This window comes from Ochotona curzoniae, unplaced genomic scaffold, assembly GCF_017591425.1.
Source record: "Ochotona curzoniae isolate NIBS_2020 unplaced genomic scaffold, NIBS_Ocur_1.0 contig_3176, whole genome shotgun sequence".
Taxonomy (NCBI): domain Eukaryota; kingdom Metazoa; phylum Chordata; class Mammalia; order Lagomorpha; family Ochotonidae; genus Ochotona; species Ochotona curzoniae.
In genome coordinates, this window is record NW_024465746.1 from 1,971,259 (window position 1) to 1,995,740 (window position 24,482).

General features: G+C 46.7%; 1 protein-coding gene and 1 long non-coding RNA gene across 6 annotated transcripts; one reads left to right on the forward strand and one right to left on the reverse strand.

Annotated features, from left to right (window-relative positions):
* The first annotated feature begins 188 nt into the window (after positions 1-188).
* LOC121155807 lies at positions 189-16,154 on the forward strand. Of its 5 annotated transcripts, XR_005883719.1 has the most exons (5): positions 189-294; positions 1,495-1,552; positions 9,028-9,134; positions 13,955-14,086; positions 16,144-16,154. It is a non-coding gene; the product is annotated as an uncharacterized LOC121155807 (long non-coding RNA). The 5 variants fall into 5 exon arrangements; XR_005883718.1 differs by lacking the exon at positions 16,144-16,154 and having other exon boundaries at positions 189-345; positions 13,955-14,292; XR_005883717.1 differs by lacking the exon at positions 16,144-16,154 and having other exon boundaries at positions 13,955-14,292.
* Positions 16,155-19,533: 3,379 nt separating this feature from the next.
* Positions 19,534-22,099, reverse strand: LOC121155811 (thyroid receptor-interacting protein 11-like). Its single transcript, XM_040979244.1, has 2 exons — positions 20,162-22,099; positions 19,534-19,854 (listed from the first exon to the last, which is right to left on the reverse strand). Exons 1-2 carry the CDS (start codon positions 22,097-22,099, stop codon positions 19,534-19,536), a joined length of 2,259 nt encoding a protein of 752 aa, XP_040835178.1.
* Between the last annotated feature and the right edge of the window lie 2,383 nt (positions 22,100-24,482).

Below are 24,482 nucleotides of genomic sequence, written 5' to 3' on the forward strand. Positions count from 1 at the left end.
TCACGCACCGTACCCTGGAGAGCGGCATGCTGGGAAGTGTAGTTCACAGGACCTCATTGTCTAGGCGCCAAAAAGGCATCTCCTCTGGGAGGTAAACTACACCCCCCAGAATGCAGAGCGATTCTTCTGGGCCCCTCCCCCTCTCAGAAGCAGAGACTGCGCCAAGGGATGGTGCTTTGCGGGCGCCTGCGCAATGCCTCAGCTTGAAGGACTTCGCTGGGTCTTAACGCCCGCAGCGGAATCCTGGCTACGCTGGTTTGTGGCACTTGTTGAGGTGGTCATGAAGAAGGAAGGGTATTTGCTCTTCATGCTCTTCAACCACAGAAGTTTGAGACTTTTTGCTGTGTCAGTGGGCTTCCGTCGTTGGAACCAGTTAAACCAGCCTGGAATGGCGGTTAGGCTGCTGCGTGGTGGGGTGTGCGCCCGGCTTTTGACTGGGTGAGGAGAAGCGCCTCGCCTGCCAGAGGACACTTGTTTGAACTCTGCATCGGGACAGTCCGTCCAGTTCTTAGTAAGGGTGTTGGTTCTTGGCAGGGGCAGAGGGCCCGCTGTCTTCTACCACCGGCAGGACTACACCTGAATTAGAGCTAACTAGTCTCACGATTAGTTTGCAGTTAAGGGAAAGTGAGTTTCCTCCCGAAGTCCTTCGCAAAGGCTTGAAGCATTGTTCTGCTGATGCATCCTGAAGGCTGGAAACCAGGGCTTTCTGTCTTAGGGGAAAGATGAGTTTGTAAGGGATGATCCTTCATGGTCACTTCATTCCCATCTGTCACAGTCTCTGTAGAACTTCCTACCATTGGGATTGAGCACTCCAGTCCCTCTCTGACACTTGATCGCAGGCGATCTACATTATACATAAATCTACATTGTACCTGATTCCTGCCCTGTGACGGTCAGCCTCCCCACAGGGCAGCCTCCCCCAAGTGGTTATCAGCATCCCAAAAAAGCTCGGTTCCCATATGGGAATAGAACAGTCTGCCCCGACCACATCGAGTGGGGAGCCTCTGCAAACCTGTTGGTCACGATTCTCTTAGCCTCTGATGACACTAGTATGGCCCAGACATGGCCGCTGTTCCAAAGTAGGCATCAGGGATTCTGTGCCCAAAATTGCTGTGTGGACGGCTAGAAGCAGAGGTAGGGAAGGTTTTTATGGAGGTTATAACTGATAATCATGTTTTCTGTAATATCAAGTGCCCTGTCCCCAGTAGAAATAAATGAAATCAACAGAGGGGCTGGAAGGAAGCAAAGGAGGTAAACTGAAAAAGCCAGAGCTGGCCGAAGGAAGGTTCAGGTTTCATTTAGGGCCATGATTATGCAGCTTTTGCTTAAGTGCTGTGAGCAGAAGAGCCTTCCAGAGGGTGAGCCAGTTCATTGATCTAGGTGGGCTAGTTTGCGTGAGCATAGAACTCAGTTGTTGGCTGCCTCCTGATCTTGTTGGTTCCTGTCGTTTAAGCCATGGAGCATAATCATTGTGTCTGTCAAATGATGTTTCAGGGATGGAGATGTATTCCAGGCGACCAGTGAGCCCAGGAGGACTTGACTTGCAATTCAGGTAGAGTTTCCATCTCCTGATAATATACTTGTGTGTGTGTGTGTGTGTGTGTGTGTGTGTGTGTGTGTGTGTGTGTGTGTTTTGGGGCAGGAACTGTGTGGTACCTGTTTTTTTCCTGTAAGGGGGGAGCTTGGCAAGAATGGCTTTAGAGGACAGGCACCAGTCGATTCTGAAGCTGAAGCGGTGCTGCCAAATGAGTGCTGGAAAGATGGAGAGCCTTGAGTTGGCTGGCCTCACTGCAACTGTTGATAGCACGACCTTTCTCTAGACTTCAGAAATGGGAGCGAGGCTCATGTTAGCACTAAACCATGCATGTCCTGTAGTGATTAGGCAACTTCTAAAACTGTAGTGACTCAGTTGGGCATTTTCCACATGACACTGAAAGATCTGCCCAACACGGGACCTGCTTACCAAGACTGGGAGGGGCTGCCCGCGGTGGTTGTGTGGCGTGATAAGCAATTCTCTGCACACAAAACAAGGCCAAAACTGGACAGGCGGCAGGTGGTTCTCCTTGCAGTTTGTACATGCCAGTTAAGACACGTGGATCCCGTGTGGAAGTTCCTGAGTTCAGTGTGGGGCTCAGACTCAACACTCTAGGTTCCTGCTGATGTAGATTTCCCCTCCGTGTCTCCCTCTCTGACTCCCTTCCCCTTCTCCCAGTCTTTTTCTCCCTCTTCTTCCCCACCTCAATCTCTAGCCCCCTCCACTCTCCCCCCCCCCACCTTTTTTTTTCCTCTCTGAACTTCCCTTTTGATAGACACATTGGACACAACCATGTCAGAATGTTGTGAATCACCAAAAAGAAAAAACAATTAGGGAAACCTCTGTACTGAAAAGACTACTGTGACTTCAGTGGGAACAGTGCATGTCTGTGGACCTCTAGTTGAGCTGCTGCTTTCCTCCTGTTCTACTCTGTTGAACCTGAGATTCGGTTTATTGATGTGGGCAGTAAAGTGTCACACCAAATCCATATATACATATATACCTACACACACACACAAAAACATATTATATATATAGTGGTTTTAGTGCTAGAGAGATACACTCAGTTTATTGTGAGATTTCAAAAACTCAAATATTGCCTTTCTTTCTTTCTTTCTTTCTTTCTTTCTTTCTTTCTTTCTTTCTTTCTTTTTTCTTTCCTCTTCCTTCTTTCCTTCCTCACTCCCTCCCTCTCTCCCTTCCTTCCTTTTTAGAATGATTTATTTATTTCTGTTGGATACGCAGGTCATATCTACAGAGAGAAGGAGAGACATGAAATAAAATTTCATCCATTGATTCATACCCCGGTTGGCAACAGCAATTTGAACTGAGCTAATCTGAAGCCAGGAACCTCTTCCTGGTCTCCCACAAAGGTGCAGGATCCTAAGGCTTTGGGCCGTCTTCTGCTGCTTTCCCAGACCATAGCAGGGAGCTGGGTGGGTAGCGGAGCATCCAAGACGACAACCAATGGCCATATGGGATCATGGCACTAGCAAGGTGAGGATTTAGCCATTGAAGCATTGTACTGGCACTGCCACACTTTAAATTATTAAGCCTTTTCAGTGAATGTTGATGTGTTAATTTGTGTCCAAAGCAAATTTTTTCTAAGCTGTCCTTTGTTATATTACTACTTAATACCTCATGGTATATAAATTATGATGTGGGACTGATCTCTTCAATCTTATCAGCATTGTGCGGGATCAAACCAGGATCGAGTTGGACCTTTCTATTTCATTTTGCTTTTAAATTTCTCTCTCTTTTTTCACAACAGAACTGATTTTCTCACAGCTCTAGAGGCTGGAAATCGACAGTGTGGGTGCTGGAGAAATTTTTGTGATCTCTAAAGCTTAGAGTTACTGACACAGTAAGGGGAGAAGATGTATTGTTGTTTGCTAGTAGAAATTAATCAGGCCTGACACAGTAGCCTAGTGGCCAAAGTCCTCACCTTGCACACACCGGGATCCCATATGCGTGTGGATTTGTGTTCCAGTGGCCCTGCTTCCCATGCAGCTCCCTGCTTGTGTCCTGTGAAAATAGTGGAGAACAGCCCGGAGTTTGGGACCTGCACCTGTGTGGGAGACCCAGAAGAAGCTCCTGGCTCCTGGCTTTGGTTCAGCTCAGCTCCGGCCATTGCAGCCACTTGGGGAGGGATCCAGTGGATGGAAGATCTTCCTTTCTGTGTCTCCTCTCTGTATATCTGTTTTTCCAATAAAATTAAACCTTAAAAAAGAAATTAAAGTTATTCCTCTGCACTTTCTGCTTTTCGGTAGCTGGATGGATGAAGTAAGGAATCTAGAGTTTTAGAAAATACCCCTTGCTAGCAGAGCAAAGGTGAGAGGTATCAGTTACCTTGGATATGTGATGATGCCTGCAAGGTGCCTGTGCAGGTACCAGTGCCTTCCACCTCTGCCTCGATTTCAAGCAGCCAATAGACATCATCCCCTCTACACTCCGTAGAGTCCTGTGATTATTAATGCAGTGTTAACTACAGCTGAGGAGTAGAAATGTCTTGAGTATGATATTTGATAGACATGTACCACCTTGGTTCTTTAATGTTTATTTTGTATGCTTTCAATTGATTTTAAACATTTACTTTTTTATTGAAAGGCAACTTTCTGGAGAGAAGGAGAGACAGAGAGAAAGATCTTGTGTGCACTGAGTCACTCCCCAAGTGTCTGCAATAATAGCTGCATCTGAACCAGTTGATGCCAGTAGCCAGGCGTTTCGTTTCGGTCTCCCATAGGAGTGCAGAGTTCCAAGGCTTTGGGCCATCCTCTACTGCTGTCTCAAGCCACAAGCAGGGAGGTGACAGGGAAGCAGAGCAGCCAGAACACAAACTGGAATCCATTTGGGATCCCAGTGGAGGCATGGCAAGGATTAAGTCACTAGGCTATCTTGCTAGACCCTTGAGTTGTTTTGTTTGTTTGTTTGTTTGTTTGTTTTAGCTTAGGGATACTTTCTTACGTGGCTGTGCTTTCTCAGCATAGTGCATTGATCCTAGGTAAATAAATACTGGAGGGAAGAAGAATGGAAGTCCCATGGAGTAAAACAAATCACTCCATTTGTTTCCCTAAGATCATATATTTGATACATACCAAGAATAAGGAAGTATTCTGTGGGCTTTTATACTCTGTACTACTTTATTTTACTGTTAAAAAGGAGGTTTCGTGTTTTTTGTTTGTGTTTTTTGGAAATTCAGATATGCAGATTTATACAGAGAAGGGGAGACAGAGAGGAAGATCTACTGGTTCACACCCCAAGTGACCACAATGACTAGAGCTGACCTGATGCAAAGCCAGGAGCCTGGAGCTTCTTCCGAGTCTCCCTCATGGGGACAGTGTCCCAAGGCTTTGGGCCATTCTCTACTGCTTTGCCAGGTAATAAGTAGGGAGCTAGACTGTAAGTTGAACAGCCAGGACACAAACAGCCGGTTGCTAGGCTGTCATTTGATGCCAAGTTGCTTAATTTCTGAAGACATTTGCTGGTGTTCTGTCTCCAGTGCGGTGGGGTGAGCCTTTGAAGAAGCCATTCTGTGCAGTTCTTCCTGGAGGAGCCTGACTGTGGCTTCTTTGTCTACCAGTGGTTGTTTTTAGCTTTTCTATCACTTCTTGGAGGGATTTTGAAGGTTGGCTTAAGGTAACATGTTCTGTCATCTGTGGAGACTCTTATAGGCATGTTTTCCTCCTGGAGGCCTCTAGTAACACTTGGAGGTGTCTTAACCAGATCTTCTTTGTTTGAAGACAATTGCCCATGAGTTCCTAGGACCTGAGTGAATTCCTCTTCAAAATTTGTGCTTGTCAGGTTAGCATCTTTGACATTTTGTGCCATGTCAGACTCATCTGACACTGACATCCCATAAGGGCAGCAATTGCAAGTCGTGGTTGTGGTATTTCCCATGCAGCTCTCTGCTAATGTGCCTGGAAAAAACAGCAGAAGATGGCCCAAGTGCTCAGGCTCCTGCACCCACATGGGTGACCCACAGGAAGCTCCCGGCATCAGTCTGGCCCAACTCTGACCTTTGTGGCCATTTGGGAAGGGAACCAGCGCAAGGTGACTTGAGTATTTGGGTCCCTAGTACCCAAGTGGAAGACCTAGATGGAGCTCGTGGCTCCTGGCCTGGCCTGGCATGGCTCAGCTCTGGCAGTTGAGGGCCCTGGGAGAGTGAACCAGCAGTTGGAGAGTCTCTATCTCTGCTCTTCAGAAATAGTAGTAGTATTGGTAGTAATAGCAATTACAATCTGCATATACTCTGGTTTCTCTTCAGACTGTATACATCTTTCGCCTTTTTAAAAAGTCTGCATATGTTCAGGAAACATGTAATAAAATGTGTCATTTAGCTAGATTTTGTTCCTGTTTGTATTAGCTGCATAAGAAAGTCTTAAACAGGATCATAAGACAGGAAAGCCTGGCTGAAATCTCCTGAGAAGTGGTGCCGGAGCTGTTGGGCCCACTGTCCAAGCAGAGAATATTAGGTGGAAAATCAAGGTCGCTGCATGGAGCTAAAGGTTGGGCTGGAAATGCTGTCCAAGCAGCCTCTGTCTTCTGGGAATTATGAATCTCTCTCTTTCTCAACTTTGTCTCTTTAAAAGAGCAATGAGAGAATAGGAAAAAGGGCCCAGTGTGACAGCTCAATGGCTAAATCCTCACCTCGCATGTACCAGGATCCCATATGGGCACTGGTTTGTGTCCTGGTTGTTGTACTTCCTATCCAGCTCCCTGCTTGTGGCCTGGGAGAACAGAAGAGGATGGCCCAAAGGTTGGGATCCTGCACATTCGTGGGAGACCAGAAAGAAGTTCCTGGCTGCTGGCTTTGGATCAGCTGGGTTCCTGCTGTTGCGGCCACTTGGGGAGAATGAAAGATCTTTCTATGTCTTCTCTCTGTAAATCTCCCTTTCTAATAAAAATAAACCATTAAAAAAAAAAACCTGCACGGGCTTGCAAAATGAGACAGAAAGAAGGAAGGACCCATTATTCATTGGTTCTAGAGGTCCTATCATCATTCATTTTTTCTCAAAATAGAACCTGACATGACTGAGGGCTACCATGGGTGCTTGGGTCACTTGCGTGGGTGGCACTGTGCTCTGGGCACCTGCCTGGTCCTCAGTTGCTGGCTATCAGTTCTTTGTGTGCACCTGTCATAACCTTTCAGTTGGTGGCGAGATGAGGACTGCAGCACAATGGGAGTAGGGGGTTACTCATGAGACCGTCTGTTTTCACTGTGCCTGATGCGGTATGCTGAACAAGAGTGAGAGAATAGTGGAGGGGATTCAGAAGGTGTGTAAGGGCCAGCTGCACTGTAATCACATTAGTGAATCACTTAACCTGTGTGCTGAAACATGGTTGTCCTAATTGTTAGTATTCATTGGATCAGAGAGACAGTTCAAAAGTCAAACCTGTGGCTGCTAGATACGACAAGTGCAGCGAGTTTTTCTAAATAGTTGCAAATCAGCTTTAGAATTGGCAGTGTGTTTTCTCTGAAATCCTTAGGGATTTTGTTTTGAAATGCCGAATAGAAGATACATTGTGAATGCTGAATTTGGAACATCTTGTGTTTATTGAACATGGTGCAAAGTACCTCATTGCTTTGTTTTGAGGGCTACCACTTCCTTGATAATGATGTAAATTTGATACCCCCCAGACAAGATGATCTTTGTCATAATACAGAGTGGCTACAAAACCCATGTTCCCTTCATCCACTAATTCTTTCATTTTTTTTTTATGAGATACATTTTTGGTAGCTTAGGGGTTCATTCTTTCTCCTTCACGTTTCTCCATTCCCATTTTTCCCCTCCTGCCATTTCCCCCCATATTATTGCAAGAATATAGAATTATGCTTCCATTAGATTCAGGGTTTCTAACTACAATCTACAGGGACTCTATCCCATTCTATAGGGGGAAAAGCAGGAGGAAGTTCAACAACCTTTTTTAGACTGTTTAACTTAATTTCTCCTGCTCAAACTATTGTTGCACAACATTGAGCAGTTCAGGTGCAAAATCTGGGTTCCATGCCACAAAGTGAGTGGGTTCACCTGCAGCTGCTGTAGCTCCCAGCAGGGTTTTGTGCAGGTGGAGGAGGCTTGCTGGATGTCTCTTGTGCATGAGCAGACATTGGTGGCAGTGTCTCAGCTTTGTGGAGGCTGCTCCTCCTGGTGGGTGCAACACACAGCACTTAAGACCTGAGATGCTGAGCAACCAGGGCTATGTCTAGGAAAAGGCTTCTTCCGTAGCATGCAGAAAAAGGGAAATGATTTTGTGTAAGATCCAACCTGTGTTCTGAGCACAAGAACACAGCCACTTTGTCCTGAGTGATACCACAGTATGGTCTACTGTTAGTATTTTTGTGGGAGGCCATGGATCTGTGCTGGACACGTGCACGGAACCCAACAGGCAAACAGTGAATAATATAATGACAATGTGTTGGTTTTGGAAGTCCACATGGCTTATTACCAGGTCCAGCTGTCAACAACTTGTCAGGCAGTGACAAATGGACTAGGCTGTAGACAGTTCAGTTGTTCTCAACAACCAGCTCCTGTTCTCATAAATGGTGTCTAATGGAGTTGGTTAGTGTTGTCAGCTGCTCTTGTTCTGGGAGCTGGCTGAGTTTCAAGGAACTCTGATTACTTTGCACTGCTTGAATGATCTTGGCCCCTAAAAGTGTTGTGTTTCCTGGGTGGGCAGTGTCAGTGCTGGAGGGCTGTGTGAGGTGAGCAAGTGTAGGAAACCTCACAGTGGTCTTTGGTAGAGGATGCATTCATCTGCTTTTTTCTTATCCTTTTTATTCTGCAGGTAGAAAATTCCATATAGTGACTGAACTGTGTTGTTCAGGTTTCTGACATGTGATCATGGAAAGAGTTGCATGGTTTTATTTTGTGATTAAGTTTCTTTTTGAAGAAAAAGTTCTCTGATTATTAACTGATCAGCATTACACATTATTTTAAATCAATTTGACCAATTATTTTCATGGGAAGTGAGCACAAGAGGAACATTTCAAATGCATGTTTTCCTAACTCTGAGGAATTTTATCATGAGAAGGTGACAGCTTGCATTGTTAGCAGTTTGATTATTGAACCTTGGCTGTCAAGTTGCAGTTTTGTCCATTTTTCCTTCTATCAGCCATGTTTTGAAGCAGTTGAATTTTGAGAATTGATTCCATGGAATTTAAAATGGAGCATGTGTAATGCCTGCTTTTTGAATATTGAGTCAGATAACAGTATAGGACCTACTGATTATGGCAAAACTTGTGCACAATTTGTACACAATTCTAGTTCTTTCGAATTGGAACTTTTTCCTTTACAAAATTAAGGGTTCTTTGTTCTGTGAATCAAAGGAACATAACACATGGAAAACCAAGTATTTGCAATTAAATAACTATATCATGGACTATGAAATCATTCTGATTGAATCATGGTTTGCTGAACTCATAACTGTATTGTACATGTATGTTGATTCTCAGTGAGTTGTGACAGTTGCCCATCCTTTCGTTTTTTATTCAGAGAATGGACACTGTGCTGACCCTACAGCTATGCAAGCTACTACTCACCATGAACATGTTGACATTTGGAAGTTTCCTTTGAAGCAAAATGTGGATGTAGAGGCAGAGGTACCTAAACTGAGCTTGGGAAAATATTTTAGGTAAACTGTCATGACCTGAAAAACTTAGATGTGAGATGAAGTTTCATTCTTCGTATTTATCTAATGCTCTTGTGATTGAAAATGCAATTTGCTAGAAGACAACTTGCTTGTGTGTGACCCCGGGGTAGTGTAGGCATAGGCCTTGTAGAAGGCACGAGTTGAATTCCTGCTCCTGTGGTAGAGGCACCTTGCTATTGGAAACCCTGTGGGGTCCACTCAGGAATGTCCCGAGGGTAGTTGAGCAGTGTGGAGTGTGGAGTTTCAGGCCAAGTGTTTTATGATAACTGTGCTTTTCTTCCTTTTTTTTTTTTTAAAGATTTATTTTAATTTTTATTGGAAAGGCAAATATACAGAGAGGAGGAGAAACAGAGAGGAAGATCTTCTGTCCGATGATTCACTCCCCAAGTGAGTGCAACGGCCGGTACTGCACCGATCCAAAGCCAGGATCTGGAACCTCTTCCAGGTCTCCCACATGGGTGCAGGGTCCCAAAGCTTTGGGCCGTCCTCGACTGCTTTCCCAGGCCACAAGCAGGGAGCTGGGAAGTGGAGCTGCTGGGAATAGAACCAGCACCCATATGGGATCCCGGGGTGTTCAAGGGGAGGTACTTTAGCCACTAGGCCATGCTGCCGGGCCCTTTTCTTCCTTTTTCTTTTTGAGTTAACATTCATGTAATTTTATCTTTTTCACTTAATGTGGGTCTTTGAAGAATTACAGTGCATTTATGATTGTATTGTTCATAGTATGAATTTCAACATACTCATTGTTGCATCTTGCTTGGTTGAGAATGTAGGAGCCCAGTGTGCATTGTAAGGTGTTCTGTTTTGATAAAGAGAGAAGGACACATTTTATTGCTCTGTAAATGGGAAACAAGCACTTCATTTGGTTAGTAATTGTTTGATTTGAGGGAATGAAGTAAAATTCCCTGAGTTGAATCTCATTTTTTATTTAGTTAATCCTGAAATTGCAACATGTACTAAAGCATTGAAATGCTTTTAGTTAATAAGGAAGTTAACTGCTTTTAAAGCCACTCGTACTACTTCATAAAAGTAGTATGAAAAGACTACTGTGACTTCCAGTGGGAACAGTGCATGTCTGTGCACCTCTGCTTGAGGCTGCTTCTTTCCTCCCGTTCAATGTGTTGAACTCGAAATTTGGTTTATTGATGTGGGCAGTAAACTGTCACCCCTCCCGAAATATATCTAGTGGTTTTACTGCCAGAGAGATGCACTCAGTTTATTGTGAGATGTCAAAAACCCAAATATTATCTTCCTTTCCTTTCCTTTCCTTTCCTTTCCTTTCCTTTCCTTTCCTTTCCTTTCCTTTCCTTTCCTTTCCTTTCCTTTCCTTTCCTTTCTTTCCTTCTTTCCTTTTTATAAAGATTTATTTATTTTTATTGGAAAGGTAGGTCAGCTCAACAGAGAAGGAGCAAGAGAGAGAAAAAAAAAAACTTCATCCATTGAGTCACACCCCAGTTGGCAAACTGAGCTGAGCTGATCTGAATTGAGGAGCAAGGAAAGAGAAAGGTGAAGAGATGAACAGGTGTCTTTCACGTGCTTGTTCACTCCCCCAATGCCTGCAGAGCCAGCACTGCCTGAGGCCAAAGCCTGGAACTGAAAGGCCCTGTGGGTGTTGTGCATGGATGACAGGGACTCCAATCCCTGCAGCATCATCTGTTGCTTGCCAAGTATGAGAGGTTGAAGCTGGATTGGAAGTAGAAGCAGGTCACAACCGCATGCAGTTATTTGGGGTAAGTCCCACGCATAGCTCAAGCTGCTGTGCTACAATGCTTGCATCTGTTTTGTGTTTTAAAACCATAATGGGCAGATGGAATTTTTTCAATGGTTTATTTATTTTAATTGTTAAAATTATGCAGAGAGGAGGAGAGACAGAGAGAGAGAAAGATGTTCCATTCAGTGATTCACTCCCCAAGTGACTGCAACAGCCAGTGCTGTGCCGATTAGAAGCTAGGAGTCAGGACCTTCTTCCAGGTCTCCCACGTGGGTGCAGGGTCCCAAGGCTTTGTGCTGTCCTTGACTGCTTTTTCAGGCCTCAAGCAGGGAGCTGGATGGGAAGTGGAGCTGCTGGATTAGAACTGTTGCCCACATGGGATCTTGGCGCATTCAAGGTGAGGACTTTAGCTGCTAGGCCACCACCCTGGGCCCTCAGAAGGAATTTGTAAAAGCAAACAAATCAACAAAGAAACAAACAAAAAACAGTGGAATAAGAAAAGAGAGATTTATACATCAGTTTAATCTTGTAAAAGTGATAAATTTGTAACTTGATAGCCAGTGTTGTGGCAAAAAGGGTAAAGGCTGCTGCCTGCACAGCCAGCACTCCATATGGTCTCTGATTGGAATCCCAACTGCTCCCCTTGGAATGCAGTCCTCTGCTGATGTGTTTGAGAAGCCAGTGGAGGATGTCCTGAGTGCTGAGTCCTCTGCACCCCAGTGGTGGACCTGGATGAAGCTTCCAGTTTGGGTGAGGCCCTTTTCGTCTCATTGGGATTATGTGGGGAGTGAACCAAGGCAGAGAAGACCTCTGTCTCTTTTCTCTCTCCCCCTCTCGGTGGCTCTGACTTTCAAATAAATACAAATCAACCCATCAAAATACATAAACTCAACTAGGGTTTGAGACTACAGTAAACTTTCATCAGTCCCTTTTAATAGTGTAATTAATATTGGCCAGAGGGGCATGTTTGAAAAAGTCTGGAGACTTCAAGTTTTTTTTAAGACAGAGAGAGAGAGGGAGAGAGGGAGAGAGAGATGAAGAGAGTTTACATTTGCTGGTTCACACACCAAATGTCTGCTGTGGCTGTGGCTGAAGGCTAGAACTGGGAATGCCGTCGAGGGTTCCAGCCCTTGAGCCTTCCCACACTGCCTCTCCTGAACTGCATTAGCAGGGAGCTGGAATCTAGGAGCTAGAGCTAGAACTGCAATCCAGGAACCCTGCTGTGGGATGCAGGCATCTTAACTGCTGGACGAAAGGCCCACCCATTTACATCTTTTTAATTTTGTGCTTGAGTGATGGTATGCTGTGGACATCTATTGGCTGGAAACCCCTGTGCACTACTTTCCCAGACCCAGGAAACAGACTGGTGCTTATATGGGATGTTGTCGTTTGGAATGAAGGATGAGCTTGAGCCATGGCACCAACCCAATAGATTGAATTTCACATTCACATAGTGCACTTGAGACATTTATCTTTTTTGTTTTTGCATCTGTAGTTTTTCTCTTCTGTTTCTTCCATTGTGTTTAGGTTAAATTGTCAGAAAACATCGATTATAATTTAAGGTTGATGAAAGCTGCTTTAAACAGAATTAATACTAGTTTTTGTCATAGAACACAAGCTTTAAGCAATGATATTAATGTCTAAAAACGTTGGAGGAGAGAAATTTTAATGTATGTAGCCTTTAGTTTCTTCATTTGGGAGAATAAAGGACTGGAAAGTGAAGGAAGGCAAATACTTAAGTTACCATTTAGTGTTCGGCATCCTGGGTGTTTATGATATTATTCCCTGTGTTTATTCTTTATTAACCCTTTCTTTGTACCTGGCAGAGACAAAGTAGTTTTTGAGTGAAGAGATGTCAGTTCTGCCTGATTCTGCTTATTTCATTGATGAAATGAAATGTGAGAAGCACTTTTATCACTGTACAACTGAGTGGGAATGGGCAGGTGGTCTTAAAGTTTGGCCAATTTTAAGAGGAGTCTTTTTATTAAATGTAAACCAGACCTCAGCATAGCAACCAGCAGAATGGCTATGAGGTACCTGTGATTCCTGGGAATTGATGATAACTAGGATGCAATTAGAGCCTTCCCGAACTTTCTGCTTTAAACAACAACACAACAAAAACTGGTACTGTTAATAATATGAAAGCTTATAAGATGGATGAGTATTATGAATATTAATGAGACCCAAGGAAGAGTTTTTCAGTGTCTCTTGATAAGAAGGTAGACTAAAATCTGAGTTCCCCAAATTTGAAAAGGGAACATAATTGTAGTGCTGCAGTCTTGCCTTACTCAGGAATGCTTTCATTTTCTCAGATTGAGGAGTATTGCCGATCTCTTTTTTGTTCTTCATTTTCTCCACTAAGTCAGTTTGTCCTGCCCTTTAAAGGTTTTCTAGAATTCTGAAAGCATGATCCTTCCTGCTGCCAGCACCATGGTGTTTTCAGCTCTTGTCTTTCCTCACGGCTTTCCCGCCAATTGTCTTCAGATATTTCCTCCAATCTTCTCTGGGAGATTTCCCCCTTAGCTCTCCTTTGTAGTTGTTCAACAGAGGCATGTTTGCTGTGACTGCACTCGAGGATTCAAGCAGAGGAAGGATGAGCATGGCTCAGGGATACTGACCTAGCGTATCCTCTGTGGTTCTGGGGCCGTTGACCATAACACTGGTGGTTCCATCAGCTAAGATGGGGCATTACTGGGATGAGATCAGGTTTTGAAGAATTGAGAGACAGAAGAGGGGAGAAGAAAAGAGAGTCAAGATCAGTGTTGTATACAGTCTGTTTACAAATATTTTGAGAAAACCTTGGGAAGGTCATCTGTAACCTGGTCTCTTCAAATCCTCATTTGGTATCAGCAACTGAGAAAGGCTGTATGCTACTTGTGTTTCAGATGTTTAAGATAGATTCAGAAGAACGTAAAAACTTGCTAAATTAAGGTCTTAGTGCACCTGTACTTCTTTAATCTAGAATAGACACGTGGAAATAAATTTTCTGTAATTTCTTATGTGTTTGTGTATGTTCTATACTCTTCTAATATAATCTCTCTCTCTTTTTTTTTTAACAGTTTGAGTGTCTCTGGATGCAACATGGAGTTTCAGAACCCTTGCAAATAGGAATTCCATCAGCAGCTGGCATTCGGGATTGGGAACCCCTCAAGGATGCTACTTTCCTGCCTCCCTTTTCAAACATCGTTTTTGTGAGTGGAACATTATAAGCAGCCTCTTTTATGTGTGAATTCACTGAGCAATTTGAGAATTGTAAAGATGTATCATTTTACTGGTTTATGTTCCATTATATCTTGCATTTGCCAATTCTTAAGCATATACAAACCTATACTAATCCCTTACTGATTTTGTTGTTGTACTGCTGAAATGGGTGTAAGTTTTTGTTGCTGAAAAGGCATTCCAAAATGCTTTGTGTCCTATTGTGTTACTTCTGTCAAATTGTTCAAATTGTTTCAGTGTCTCCTAGTATTAGTTTGATGGCTCACAAATGATGAGAAAGATCAAATAGTCCCTTCCTACACTATAGATAGCAATATTGGTGATGTGCATTTCACTATTGGTCTGATCCTAGATTAACCTGGGCTTACTATTGATTGATGGAGTTAGTCACTATTCAGGGGATGATGTGATGGCAGGCAGGTGCTTCAGTCCTGGCCAGAGCAGCCAGGCCATAGTTTCAGCTCTCATGCACAGCAGTGGACGCAGCAGCCCAGCCAGGTCCATCACCAGAGCTGAGGTGATGTGAAGCCATGATGCAGCAGCTTTTTGCGGGCCTCAGGTGCAGGTGCAGGTTTTAAGACTTTGTGCCTTGCTCTCCTGCTTTCCCTGCTGTCCCTCCAACAGGGAGCTGGATGGGAAGTGGAGCAGCCAGGAAACAAAGCGGCATCTATATGGAATTGTGGTGCATGCAAAGTGAGGATGTGTCTGCTAGGCCATTGGGCCAGGCTGGAAAGCAGTTGATGTTTTAAAGATTGACTGCCTTCCCCCACTTGAGGAGCCTGGGAATTGAGCGATAGCTGAGGACTCCATGATCTTCATGTTTCACATGAATGTTTTTAGCTGATCATTGTTTGAGGAGCCAGCACTATGGCCTGGCAGGCTAAAACTCCCTGTGGCACCTGTACTGCACATTGGGGTCCACTCAAAAAGTGGCAGTGGCTCCACTTGCAAATCAGCTCTCTGCTGTTGTGCCTGGGAGAGCATCAGAGTGTGGTTCAAGTGCTTGCACTGCTGTACTGCTGGGTGACAGAGCAGGAAGATGCTCCAGGCCACTGGTATCAGATTGACCCAGCTCTGGCTTTTGTGGCCCTTTGCTGAGTGAACCAGTGGAAGGCAGATCTCTGTCTCTCCATTAGATTTCTCCTTTGAAAGCTGAAATCAAATTGTTTGACATTTTGTTGTTGCTGCTGTGCTGAAATTCATGCAATGTTTATGTTGCTGAAGAAGAAGCTTTTTGGAACACTTTGTGTTCTAATCTTTGAATGTCCTCTACTATTGGTATGCTGGCTGACAAGTTAGAAGTAGGAAAGATCAAATGATTTCCATTGCTATAATACAAACAATATTGATTGTGTATTTCACTGTTGGTCCAATCTTATGTTAACCTGGGCTTTCTATTTCTCTATGGAGTTAGCCGCTGTTGAGGGCATGAGTTTGTTGGCTCTCCTCTGTCTCCTGAAACTTACCTGGTACTTGGTGCAGGATGGCAGCTTGTTTTTGCCTGTAAATTATTTACAAATTCGAATGTGAATGAAAAAGTTTAGGATAAACATGGAGCCCTTGGACATGGAGGTGCGGTTTTAGCAGCACACCACTTGGCTGTGCTGATTTGAATACTCATAAGAAGCGCCAAAGGAAACCACTTCCTGTTGCAGTTAAGAAAGTTCATGTTGAGGTTGTGAATACATGATTGGAGTTTGAATTTCATCTGGCCTCCAGGTGAAAACCTTTCCAGAGATGTTCTGCTGGGATTGTTAGGCTCCTCTGAAAGGGAAATGCTAAGTCCTGTAGCAGGGCACATGGAAGTAAAGGACATGATCAAGTGGCAACCATTCCTTCTCAGAAGGCCCTGACTTTAGATGTTTTTAATTCATATTTTACTTGTAATACTGATTACATAGTTGAGAGGAATGCATGCCCATGTGGTCCTTGGATTCGGTGGGGAGGGTTGAGGTATGGAGGTAGGTGGGTGGAACAACTGTCTCAGCTCTTGTTCTGTGTTTTCCTCCTGTGTCCTGTGTTGGTGAAGGGAAGGAGATGGCTGCTTTTGGTCCAAGCACATCAGTGCCTGGGCGGGGTTGGGGATGGTGATGGGATGATGCCTTAGAGACCCCAAGGTGGGGAAGCATGTTGTGAGCGTGTTCCTTGAGTGGGTTTGCCGTTTCTGAGACATTGTGAGTTTTGTTGCGGCTTGGTCAGGAACATCTTTTCAAGGTGTGCTGGCTGTCCAAGTGAATGCCAGTGCATCCACAAATGCTAGGGCTTGGTGCCAGCTGTGATGGATCTGTAGCCTTCTAGAATCCTTGGAGGAAGGTTCTAGCGGTGGGAGGTAGTTGAGGCTATAGAATGGTAGGCTGAGTCTCAGCCTGATGTGTTGGCCTCTTGTAAGAGTGCCAGTTGGTGTGCCTCTTGCAGGCTAGCTCCCCGCTGATTGCCTGGGAAACAGCAGAGGATGGCTTAAGGCCTTGAGCTCCTACACCCACCAGGAAAACCATGAAGAAGCTTCTGGGTTCTTTTTTCAGATTGATTCATCTCCAACCATCACTGCCATTTTCGTAGAGAACCATTGAATAGAAGGATCTCATAGTCTCTCCATCCCTCTCTGTTGTACTTTAGCATTTCAAATGGAAAGCAATGAAAAATAAAGAGATATGTTTCCAGGAAAGTTAGGTTTCCCGGAGATGGAGAGACAGTGAGCAAGCTCTTCTGTCCTCTGGTTTGCTCCCCATGCGTCTGCAATGGCCACGGCTAAGGAGACACACCTGAAGGCAGGAGCCAAGGCTTATTTGGGGTGCAGCATGCGGATGAGTGTTCCCAAGATGTAGTGCCTTCTGCTACTGCTCTTCTGGTCAAGAAGTAGGGAACTGGGTGGGAAATGAGAAGTGGAGTAGCTAGGACACGAAGCAGTGCCTGTGTGGGATCCTGGCACACACAAAGTGAGGATTTAGCCACTAGGACATTGGGCCAGGACCAAGAGCAATTCATCCTTAAACAATTGATTACCATTTCCCACCCTCCTGTCATTGAAGAAGATAGGATTTGAGCCTTTGCTGTGGACTCACTGCCCTGCATGGTACACATGCATTTTTTTTAGAAGAGATTTGAGGAGCCAGCAGTGTGGCCTGGGAGGCCAGGCCTCCCATGGGAGGTGGTTCTTGAGTGGCATCAGCTCCAATTAGAAATCAGCTGTCTGGTGTTGTGCTGGAGAAATCCTCAGAGTGTGGTTCCAGTCCTTGCACACCTGCACATGCGCAGGAGACTCAAAGGAAACTCCAGTCCCCTGGCTTCAGAGTGTCCCGGATGTCCCAGATGTGGCCATTTGGGGAGTGATCGAACAGGTGATGGAAGATCTTTGTCTCTCCTACTCTCCCCGTGAACCTGCCTTTCAAGTATAAAAACACAAAAGCAAAACCAACAAAAGGTAGATGTTGGTCATGAGAAAATGATCCTTCTGGGAATGGCAGAATGACAGGGAGTGAAAGAGAGACAGAGATGTAGCATGTGCTGGGTCAGTCTTGAATGGAAGGCAGGGCAGGGGCTGTGCTGAGCCAGAGTGAAGCCAGGGGTCAGGAGGGTTTTCCAGGTCTCCCATGTATTGAGCCGAGTGGCCAGGGACCTAGTTGATTTTTTTTTTCTACTTGGCCATGCCAAGGATCAGGGAGCTGGATTACAAGCGGTGCAGCTGGGACTAGACAGTGCCCATGCACGAGGCTGGCATCCAGGGAGATGTCTGCATGATGTATGGTGACATTGTGCTGGTCCCCAGGAAGTCCTACTGTCTGTCCTCCCCTCTTCCCCTCCCATGCCACACCCACCCTCAAGCACAAATTGGTTGTGGAAGGGTTCTACAGATACTCCTCCCAGCAGTTTCAGGATGTAAGAAACTTTATTAGGACCTTGTCCATCTAGTTTTGTGGACACTTTGTCAGTCTCAAATCGGTCTCTGGAAAGTACATGGTGCTTCCATTGAAACTCTTCTGCTGCTTGTCCTGCAGTCTGCTCTTGGCCGTTGTTTTCTTCCTATGTTCTTCTGTAGACTTTTGTGATGAAGGGGTCAGCTTTCCTTCTCACTGCATGAGTGATAGGCTACAGTGCTTCTCTTTGTCTTGGGAAGCAGAGAGCTGTAATGGCCATTGTCTCTCTGCTGAGCCTCCCTCTTGAAGTGTTTGTTTATTGACGGCATGAGGCCGCCTGTGTCTGGGTCCTTTGCAATTCTTGTGTGGGTCAAACTAGCCTGTCCCAGCCATTCCTCTGCTATGAGAATGGTATGGGGTGAGCCAGTGCATCATCTTGTCTTTGTCATTGGTTTATTTTCTTGTTGGTCAGTTAAGTTGGCAGATGACATATGGCCAAATCCAAATATCTTGAAAATGTCCACTTGGACAGAGAGGAAACAACTCACTCAGTAAACCTTGCCAGGTGTCCTGAGGAAACAAAGTCTGTGTCGATGGTCCAGAAAGAGACAGCCTCACGTCAGCATCAGCTGCGTGAAGCATGTAAGGGTTGTGTTTGGGGGGTCAGTGTCAATGAATCATCCTCAGTCAGTGCTGAGGGTGGTCTTGTCATGAGTGGTGGTATTTGTTTGAGGCATGTGACTTGCCTGGTTGCTGGATGAGTGAAGGGCCGGGGGGTGGTGTTGTTGAGCCAGGGCCTCCTTAGCAAGGTTGGGGAGCAGGTGGATTGTGGGCAGAGCGCTGGGCAACCCTGTCCTGTGAGCCATGTTGGTGTTTGGGGCTGTGGGGGCGGCTGCATGGGTAGCAGCTGAGAGGCGGCTGCTGGGCTTGAGTGTCTTCTCCCTGTTGTTGGGTGTGCTCTTGGTGTTTGCATGCAGCCTGGCCCTGGGCAGCTTGCAGCCCTTGTGCCTGCCCCAGCAGCAGAGTGTAGGAATTGTGCCTTTGGCTCCAGTTAGGTGGTCGCTGGTAGTAGGGTGGGAGGCTTGGGCAGCGTTGGGGCCGGTGAGGCAGGGCCTGGCCTTCTTAGTTTCAGTAAGAGCCCTCCTTGTCCCTGGTGAGGTGAGGCTATGGGAGATGGCTCCGAGGAGCCCTGTGTCTTAGGCATGATTGGGAGCTTCCGCACTGGGCCAGGTGTCTGCTGCCGTGGAATGCAGCTGCTCTGGGGCCTGTGATGGTGGCAGCCTGCACGGCCTTCTGTCCCTGCACCATGTTGATCTGCTCATTCTTGCCATCTCCTTGGTTGGACAGGTACTTTTTGGGCTTCTTGTCCTCCATCATGGAGGGCTTCAACTCGGGCTCCAGCTCAGGCTCATGGTCTGCAGGCAGTTGCTGCTGGGTCTTGTCAGTATCGGCTTTGGCCTGGCCTCTCAGGGTGTTAGTTTCAATATTGAGGGTTGGCTGTGTCATCATGGGCTGCTTCCCGCAGTGTGTCAGTGTCACCGGGTCCTCAGCATTGGTGGGGCTGCTCAAGGCTCTGACTCCTGCTCCTGCTCTTCCTCCTGCTCCTCCGTCTCCTCTGGCTCCTCCTGCTTCTTTGGCGCCTCCTGCTTCTCTGGTTCCTCCAGCTCCGGCTCCTGCTTCAGCTCCTGATGTGGCTCCTGCTCCTCCATCTCCAGATCCGGCTTTTCCTCTTCCTCCTCCTGCTCCGGCTCCTCCTCCTCCTGTTGCTGCTTCAACTGTGGCTCCTCCTGCTCCTCCTTCTCCGGCTCCTGCTGCTGCTCTAGCTCCTCTGGCTCCAACTCCTCTTCCCCCAGCTCCTGCTCTGACTCCTGCTCCTCTGGCTCCTCCTGCTCCGGCTCCTGCTCCTGCTCCAGCTCCTCCAGCTCCAGCTAGGGCTCCAGCTCCTTCTGCTCTGGGTTCTCTTCCTCTGGCTCCAGACCCTGCTCCAATCCCTACTGCTGCTGCTCCAGCTCGGGCTCCTGATCCTCCAGCTTCTCCTGCTCCGGCTCCTGCTCCTGCTCTGGCTCCATCTCCTCCGGCTCCAGCTCCTCCTCCTACTCCTCCTGTTCCTCCTGCTCCAGCTCCTCCTCCTCCATCTCCATCTCCGTCTTCTGGTCCTCTGGCTCCAGCTATGGCTCCTGCTCTGGCTCCGGCTTGGTGCTGGTGACTGAACATGTCTTGTAAGCTTTCCAGTGCTCTCTGTAGGGCCTGTTCCTTCAGGTGTTTCTGGTGCAGGCCCAGCAGCGTTGTGTCTTTCTCCTGCTGGAGCAGAAGGATCTGCTTCAGGATGGCCTCTGTGGCACTGAAGAGCTGCTGGCATCGGTCTTCTTTTTCTCGGAGCAGCCGCTCACGAGTGTGCAGCTCCTCCCTGAGTGCACAGGCAGCCAGTGGGTCCTCTTGGATTGACATGGGCCTCTCCGTGTTGACGTAGGCCTCCTTCGTTTCCCGAACTGTGTCGGGGCTTGTCTCGTGTTCCTGTGTGCGTTGCTGAATCTCCATCTGCAGTGTGGACACGGCCTCTTCTAACTGGGTCACAGATTGCTTTAAGATTCTGTTCTCCTCCTCCTTCTGGACAAGGGTGTCCTGGAGCGTGTGCAACTGCTGAGTTTTGTGTCTGATCACCAGCCCTTTCCCTCGCATGAGCTTCTCTAGCGTCTGTTGTTTCTTCCTCATTTCCTCGAGTGCTGAAGACTCTGGGTCGTGTTGTGTCTCCAGTGACATGGTGTCAGTGGTGGAGCGTGAGAGTGTGCTCAGGGTTTGCCGTAAAGTGTCATTTTCTTTCTCTTTGTCCTCGAGGCTCTTGCGGAGAGATCGTAGCTGCTTGTTTTTTGCCTTCATGAAAATGCCTTTGGCTTTGAGTAACTTTTGCAAGAAAAGTTGTTTGCCCTCAAGTTGCTTGATCTGCAGAGACATTTGGTGGTGTTGCGTCTCGAGTGTGGTGGTGGTGTTCTTGGAAGAAGGCATTGTGTGTGTTTGTTCCAGGAGGAGCGTGGTTGTGGCTTGTGTTGGTGCGAGTGATGCTTCGAGGTTGTGGCTGGTCCCTTGGAGTTGAGAAGACTGGCTTGAGGTCCCAGGTTGCGTGAGCTCTGGAGACTCTTGCATGAATGGTGTCCTGTGGGAGACGTGTAGGGAAGCTTGGATATCTTCTTTGGTGGGAGAAAAGTTGTCAAGAGTCTGCAGGACTTGGCCGGATTCATCCTCAATCACTGTGGCTCTGATGTTGTTGTCGTGGAGATTGTGTGCCAAGTGAGTGTGAGTCGGTGTGTCCTGGCTGACGTGGTGTGTGGTGTCAAGAAGCCTCCTGAACTGAGCAAGGTTGGCCATGGATTGTTCGAGTGTCTCATTTACCTGCTGGATCTCTGCCAGCTGGTTCTGCAGAGCGTGCACCTCGTTCTTTTTGGCTGTGAGAAAGAGCTCTTGGCCCTTTTCTATCTTGTGTAAGAGCTGTTGCTTCATCTGGAGTCGGTTGTTCTCAAGTTCCACTTGCTGGTGTTGTGTGTCCATGTGTGTGGCTTCTTTAATGACCTGACACAGTATGTGGATGCTTTCCCAGAGGAGTCTGATTGTTTCATCTTTGGTGGCTAGTGATGTCTTGAGGTTTTGATTCTCCTGCAGGAGCCACTGTGGAGGCTCGAGGCAGGCCAGAGGGTTAGTTTCTTGGGGAAACGTTGGCTTGTTGGAGGCTTCTGGTTGAGGCTCGGGCGCTCTGAGGAGATGCTCTCCTGTGGGAAAGTGCCCGAGAGTTTGCAGGTGCTGGGCATCTTCCTTTCCTAGCTTTCCCGCTTCTGTTTTGTCCTCTGCATGGTGATGGGTGCAGTTGGTGCTGAAGAGTTCCGATTCGATTGTGAATTGATCCAGTGTTTGGGGTAAGGTGTGTTGAGTGGCAGTGTGCTGGTTGTTTTGCAGCTCCCATGCCTGATGGTGTGCTTCCACATCTGTGGAGACACTTGTCAGCGTGTGCTCTTCACATCCTTGCTGGTCCTTCCCCCACACACCTTTGACAAGTCTATGTGTGAAGTAGCTGCCGATATCTTTTGCCTGTCCCAGGTAATGGCCTAGTATGGCGCCTAGGCCACAGATCCCTGAGAACATACCTGTGGGTCGCTGAACTGGACTGGAGCACTCAGAGAGCGTCCAGCTCAGTCGGACAGTCCCACAAAATGTCACGGGATCAGTGTGTGCTGGGCCTTATATAGGCAGCTCACAATGGGCGTTGGTTAGCAACAAGCTGTTGCCTGGAGATGCCTGGACCTTGGGCATGGGCCTTGGCCCTCCCCTCCAAGCCCACTAGCTCTTTGGCCCTCTTCATAGTCCTCATCATAGCCCTGAAATTCCCAAATGAATTGTCCCTCCCCTAGAGTGTGTGAGCATGCATAGGTATGAACAATACAGGGCCTGTCCTTCCATTGCACACCCTACCCCTTTTGTGCTGTGGTTCTTCCTGGCGTTGGAGCTGATTCCTGGATCCCCATCAGAGTGTAGCTTGCTGCTCCTGTGTGCTCTGGGAGGCATTTAGTGATGGCTCAAGTGTCTGAACTCCTGCCACGTTGGTGGCAGCACAGGTTGGAGTTCCTGTCTCCTGGCTTCTGCCTGCCCTGTGTGGGCTGTGGTGGGTTTGGGAGAGTGAGGCCATGCCAGCTGGTTCTCTCGCTCTCTCTTTCTCTGTCCTGTGCCAATGAAATAAGTAAAAGTAACAACAACAACAAAAGAGAAATAATATACAAATGAAGCCTGACTTGTATATACTCTTGAGAATACTCAGTTTACATTAGCATCTGGAATATTTGTGTGTGTGTGTGTGTGTGTGTGTGTGTGTGTGTGTGTGTGTGTGTGAGAGAGACAGAGAGAGAGAGAGAGAGAGAGAGAGAATGTTCCATATTAGTCAACTGAGTTACAGAATCAGTGTGTTTGGGAGCAGACCTGTGGTGTCATGAGTCAAGCTGGCACTGGTAATGCAGGCATCCCGTCTGGCTGTTGTACTATTGATACAGATCCATACTGATGCACTTGGGAAAGCACTGGTTGATGGCCCAAGTCCTTGGATCTCAGCTATCCATGTCAGAGAGGAGAAGAAGCTCCTTGCTCCTGGCTCCTGGCTTGGATCATCCCCAGGCCCTGTGGCCATTTGGAGTGTCTCCCCATCTGGGGACAAACTCATTCCCACTGTCTCTTTCTCTCTCTCCAGCTGTGCCTTTCCAAGAAACCCAAAGGGAACTCCCAAGCAAAAGAAGAATGAGCCTGGTTGGTTGAGGAGCCAACAAATCCTGTTTGGCTTTCCTGTACTCTGCATGCAGGTTTCACTTCATTGCCTGCTCTTGGGGGAACAAGCAAGGGAGACTGCTGGAGGAACAAAGCACTCGAGTCCTCTCAAACCTTGTCTCTCTTTGTTGTTTGGCTTGTAGCTCTTCAGAGCGTACATATCTTATCATTGATTTTGAATATTTGGTCAACCCTGAAGAAGTTTGTTTGAGCATTGGACTTCAAAGAATATGCAGTGCTTCAACTTTCTAAGGATACAAATACATGTGCAACTTTCTGTCATGTTACTTTAGTGCTAGGTCTCTTGATTGAAAGTTTTGACAGTGGGTTGAGAGATTACCTTTGAATGATCATCTTGTTATGTCAGAAGGAACTTGTGTTTGTTAAGTAGGTGTTTGTGTTTGAATGGTCTGTTTCACATGCATGGATGAAATGTATTTTAAGATTTCATGTGATTGTGCCAAGAACTGGCCTCTTTCCTCTGCTTGCAACACCATCTTTTCTCCAACACTTGGGTTTGGTGACAGAAATGCAGGCCTGGAGTACAAGAGGCCTGTCACCCAGTGTAGCCCATGTTCTCTGGGATAGTGGTGCTAAGAACCTGTCCCAAGAGATGCCATGTTGGCTAGCTGAAGCAAGGGCGATCCTAGCTTTATTGTGCTGTCTGTGCTTGTGTCATTTCCTTGTGTCAGAACACAGTCCTCTGAATCAGGATGGTGTCATAGGAAGGTGCTTTGTTAAGTGAGAATTTCTTTCCCCTCCAAGATCTTTGCAGTTTTGGACTTTGTAGTGAGTCTGATGTTCAGCTGCGGGTCACGTTGGAGTCCATTTGTCTACTGATTGTGCAGAGGGGAATTTTCATCCTCAAATGGAGCCGAGCGATCTAGCGCCATTGGGAAGAGCATTCCTTGGAGTAAGCCCAGGGCTTGGTGTTTCCATCACAGAGCTTGCCTGCCTTCTAGATTGGAGTGCTTGTTTTGAGCGCCAGTGAGTCTGCCTCGGATCCAGTTTCCTGATGATGTCTATGCCATGGGAGGCAGCAGATGTTCGTTCAGGTGGCTGATACCTTATTACGCGTGGTTTCAGCCTGGCCCATCCCTGCCAAGGACAGGCCTTTGGGAGTGATGTGGGAGGTGGAATATCTCTGTGTCTGTCTCTGCTTCTCCAGTGTCAACTTGGGGAACACAAAGCAAAAGGACCACTTGTTGGCGTAGAC

Excerpts from the sequence above, each read along its gene's own strand:
- LOC121155811 (XM_040979244.1), bottom strand. The coding sequence starts at position 22,099 with ATGTTCTCAGGGATCTGTGGCCTAGGCGCCATACTAGGCCATTACCTG. Across the intron at positions 19,855-20,161 it reads TGTTCAGTCACCAGCACCAA|GAGGAGCCAGAGGAGCAGGA; the intron begins GCCGGAGCCAGA and ends GAGCCGGAGCAG.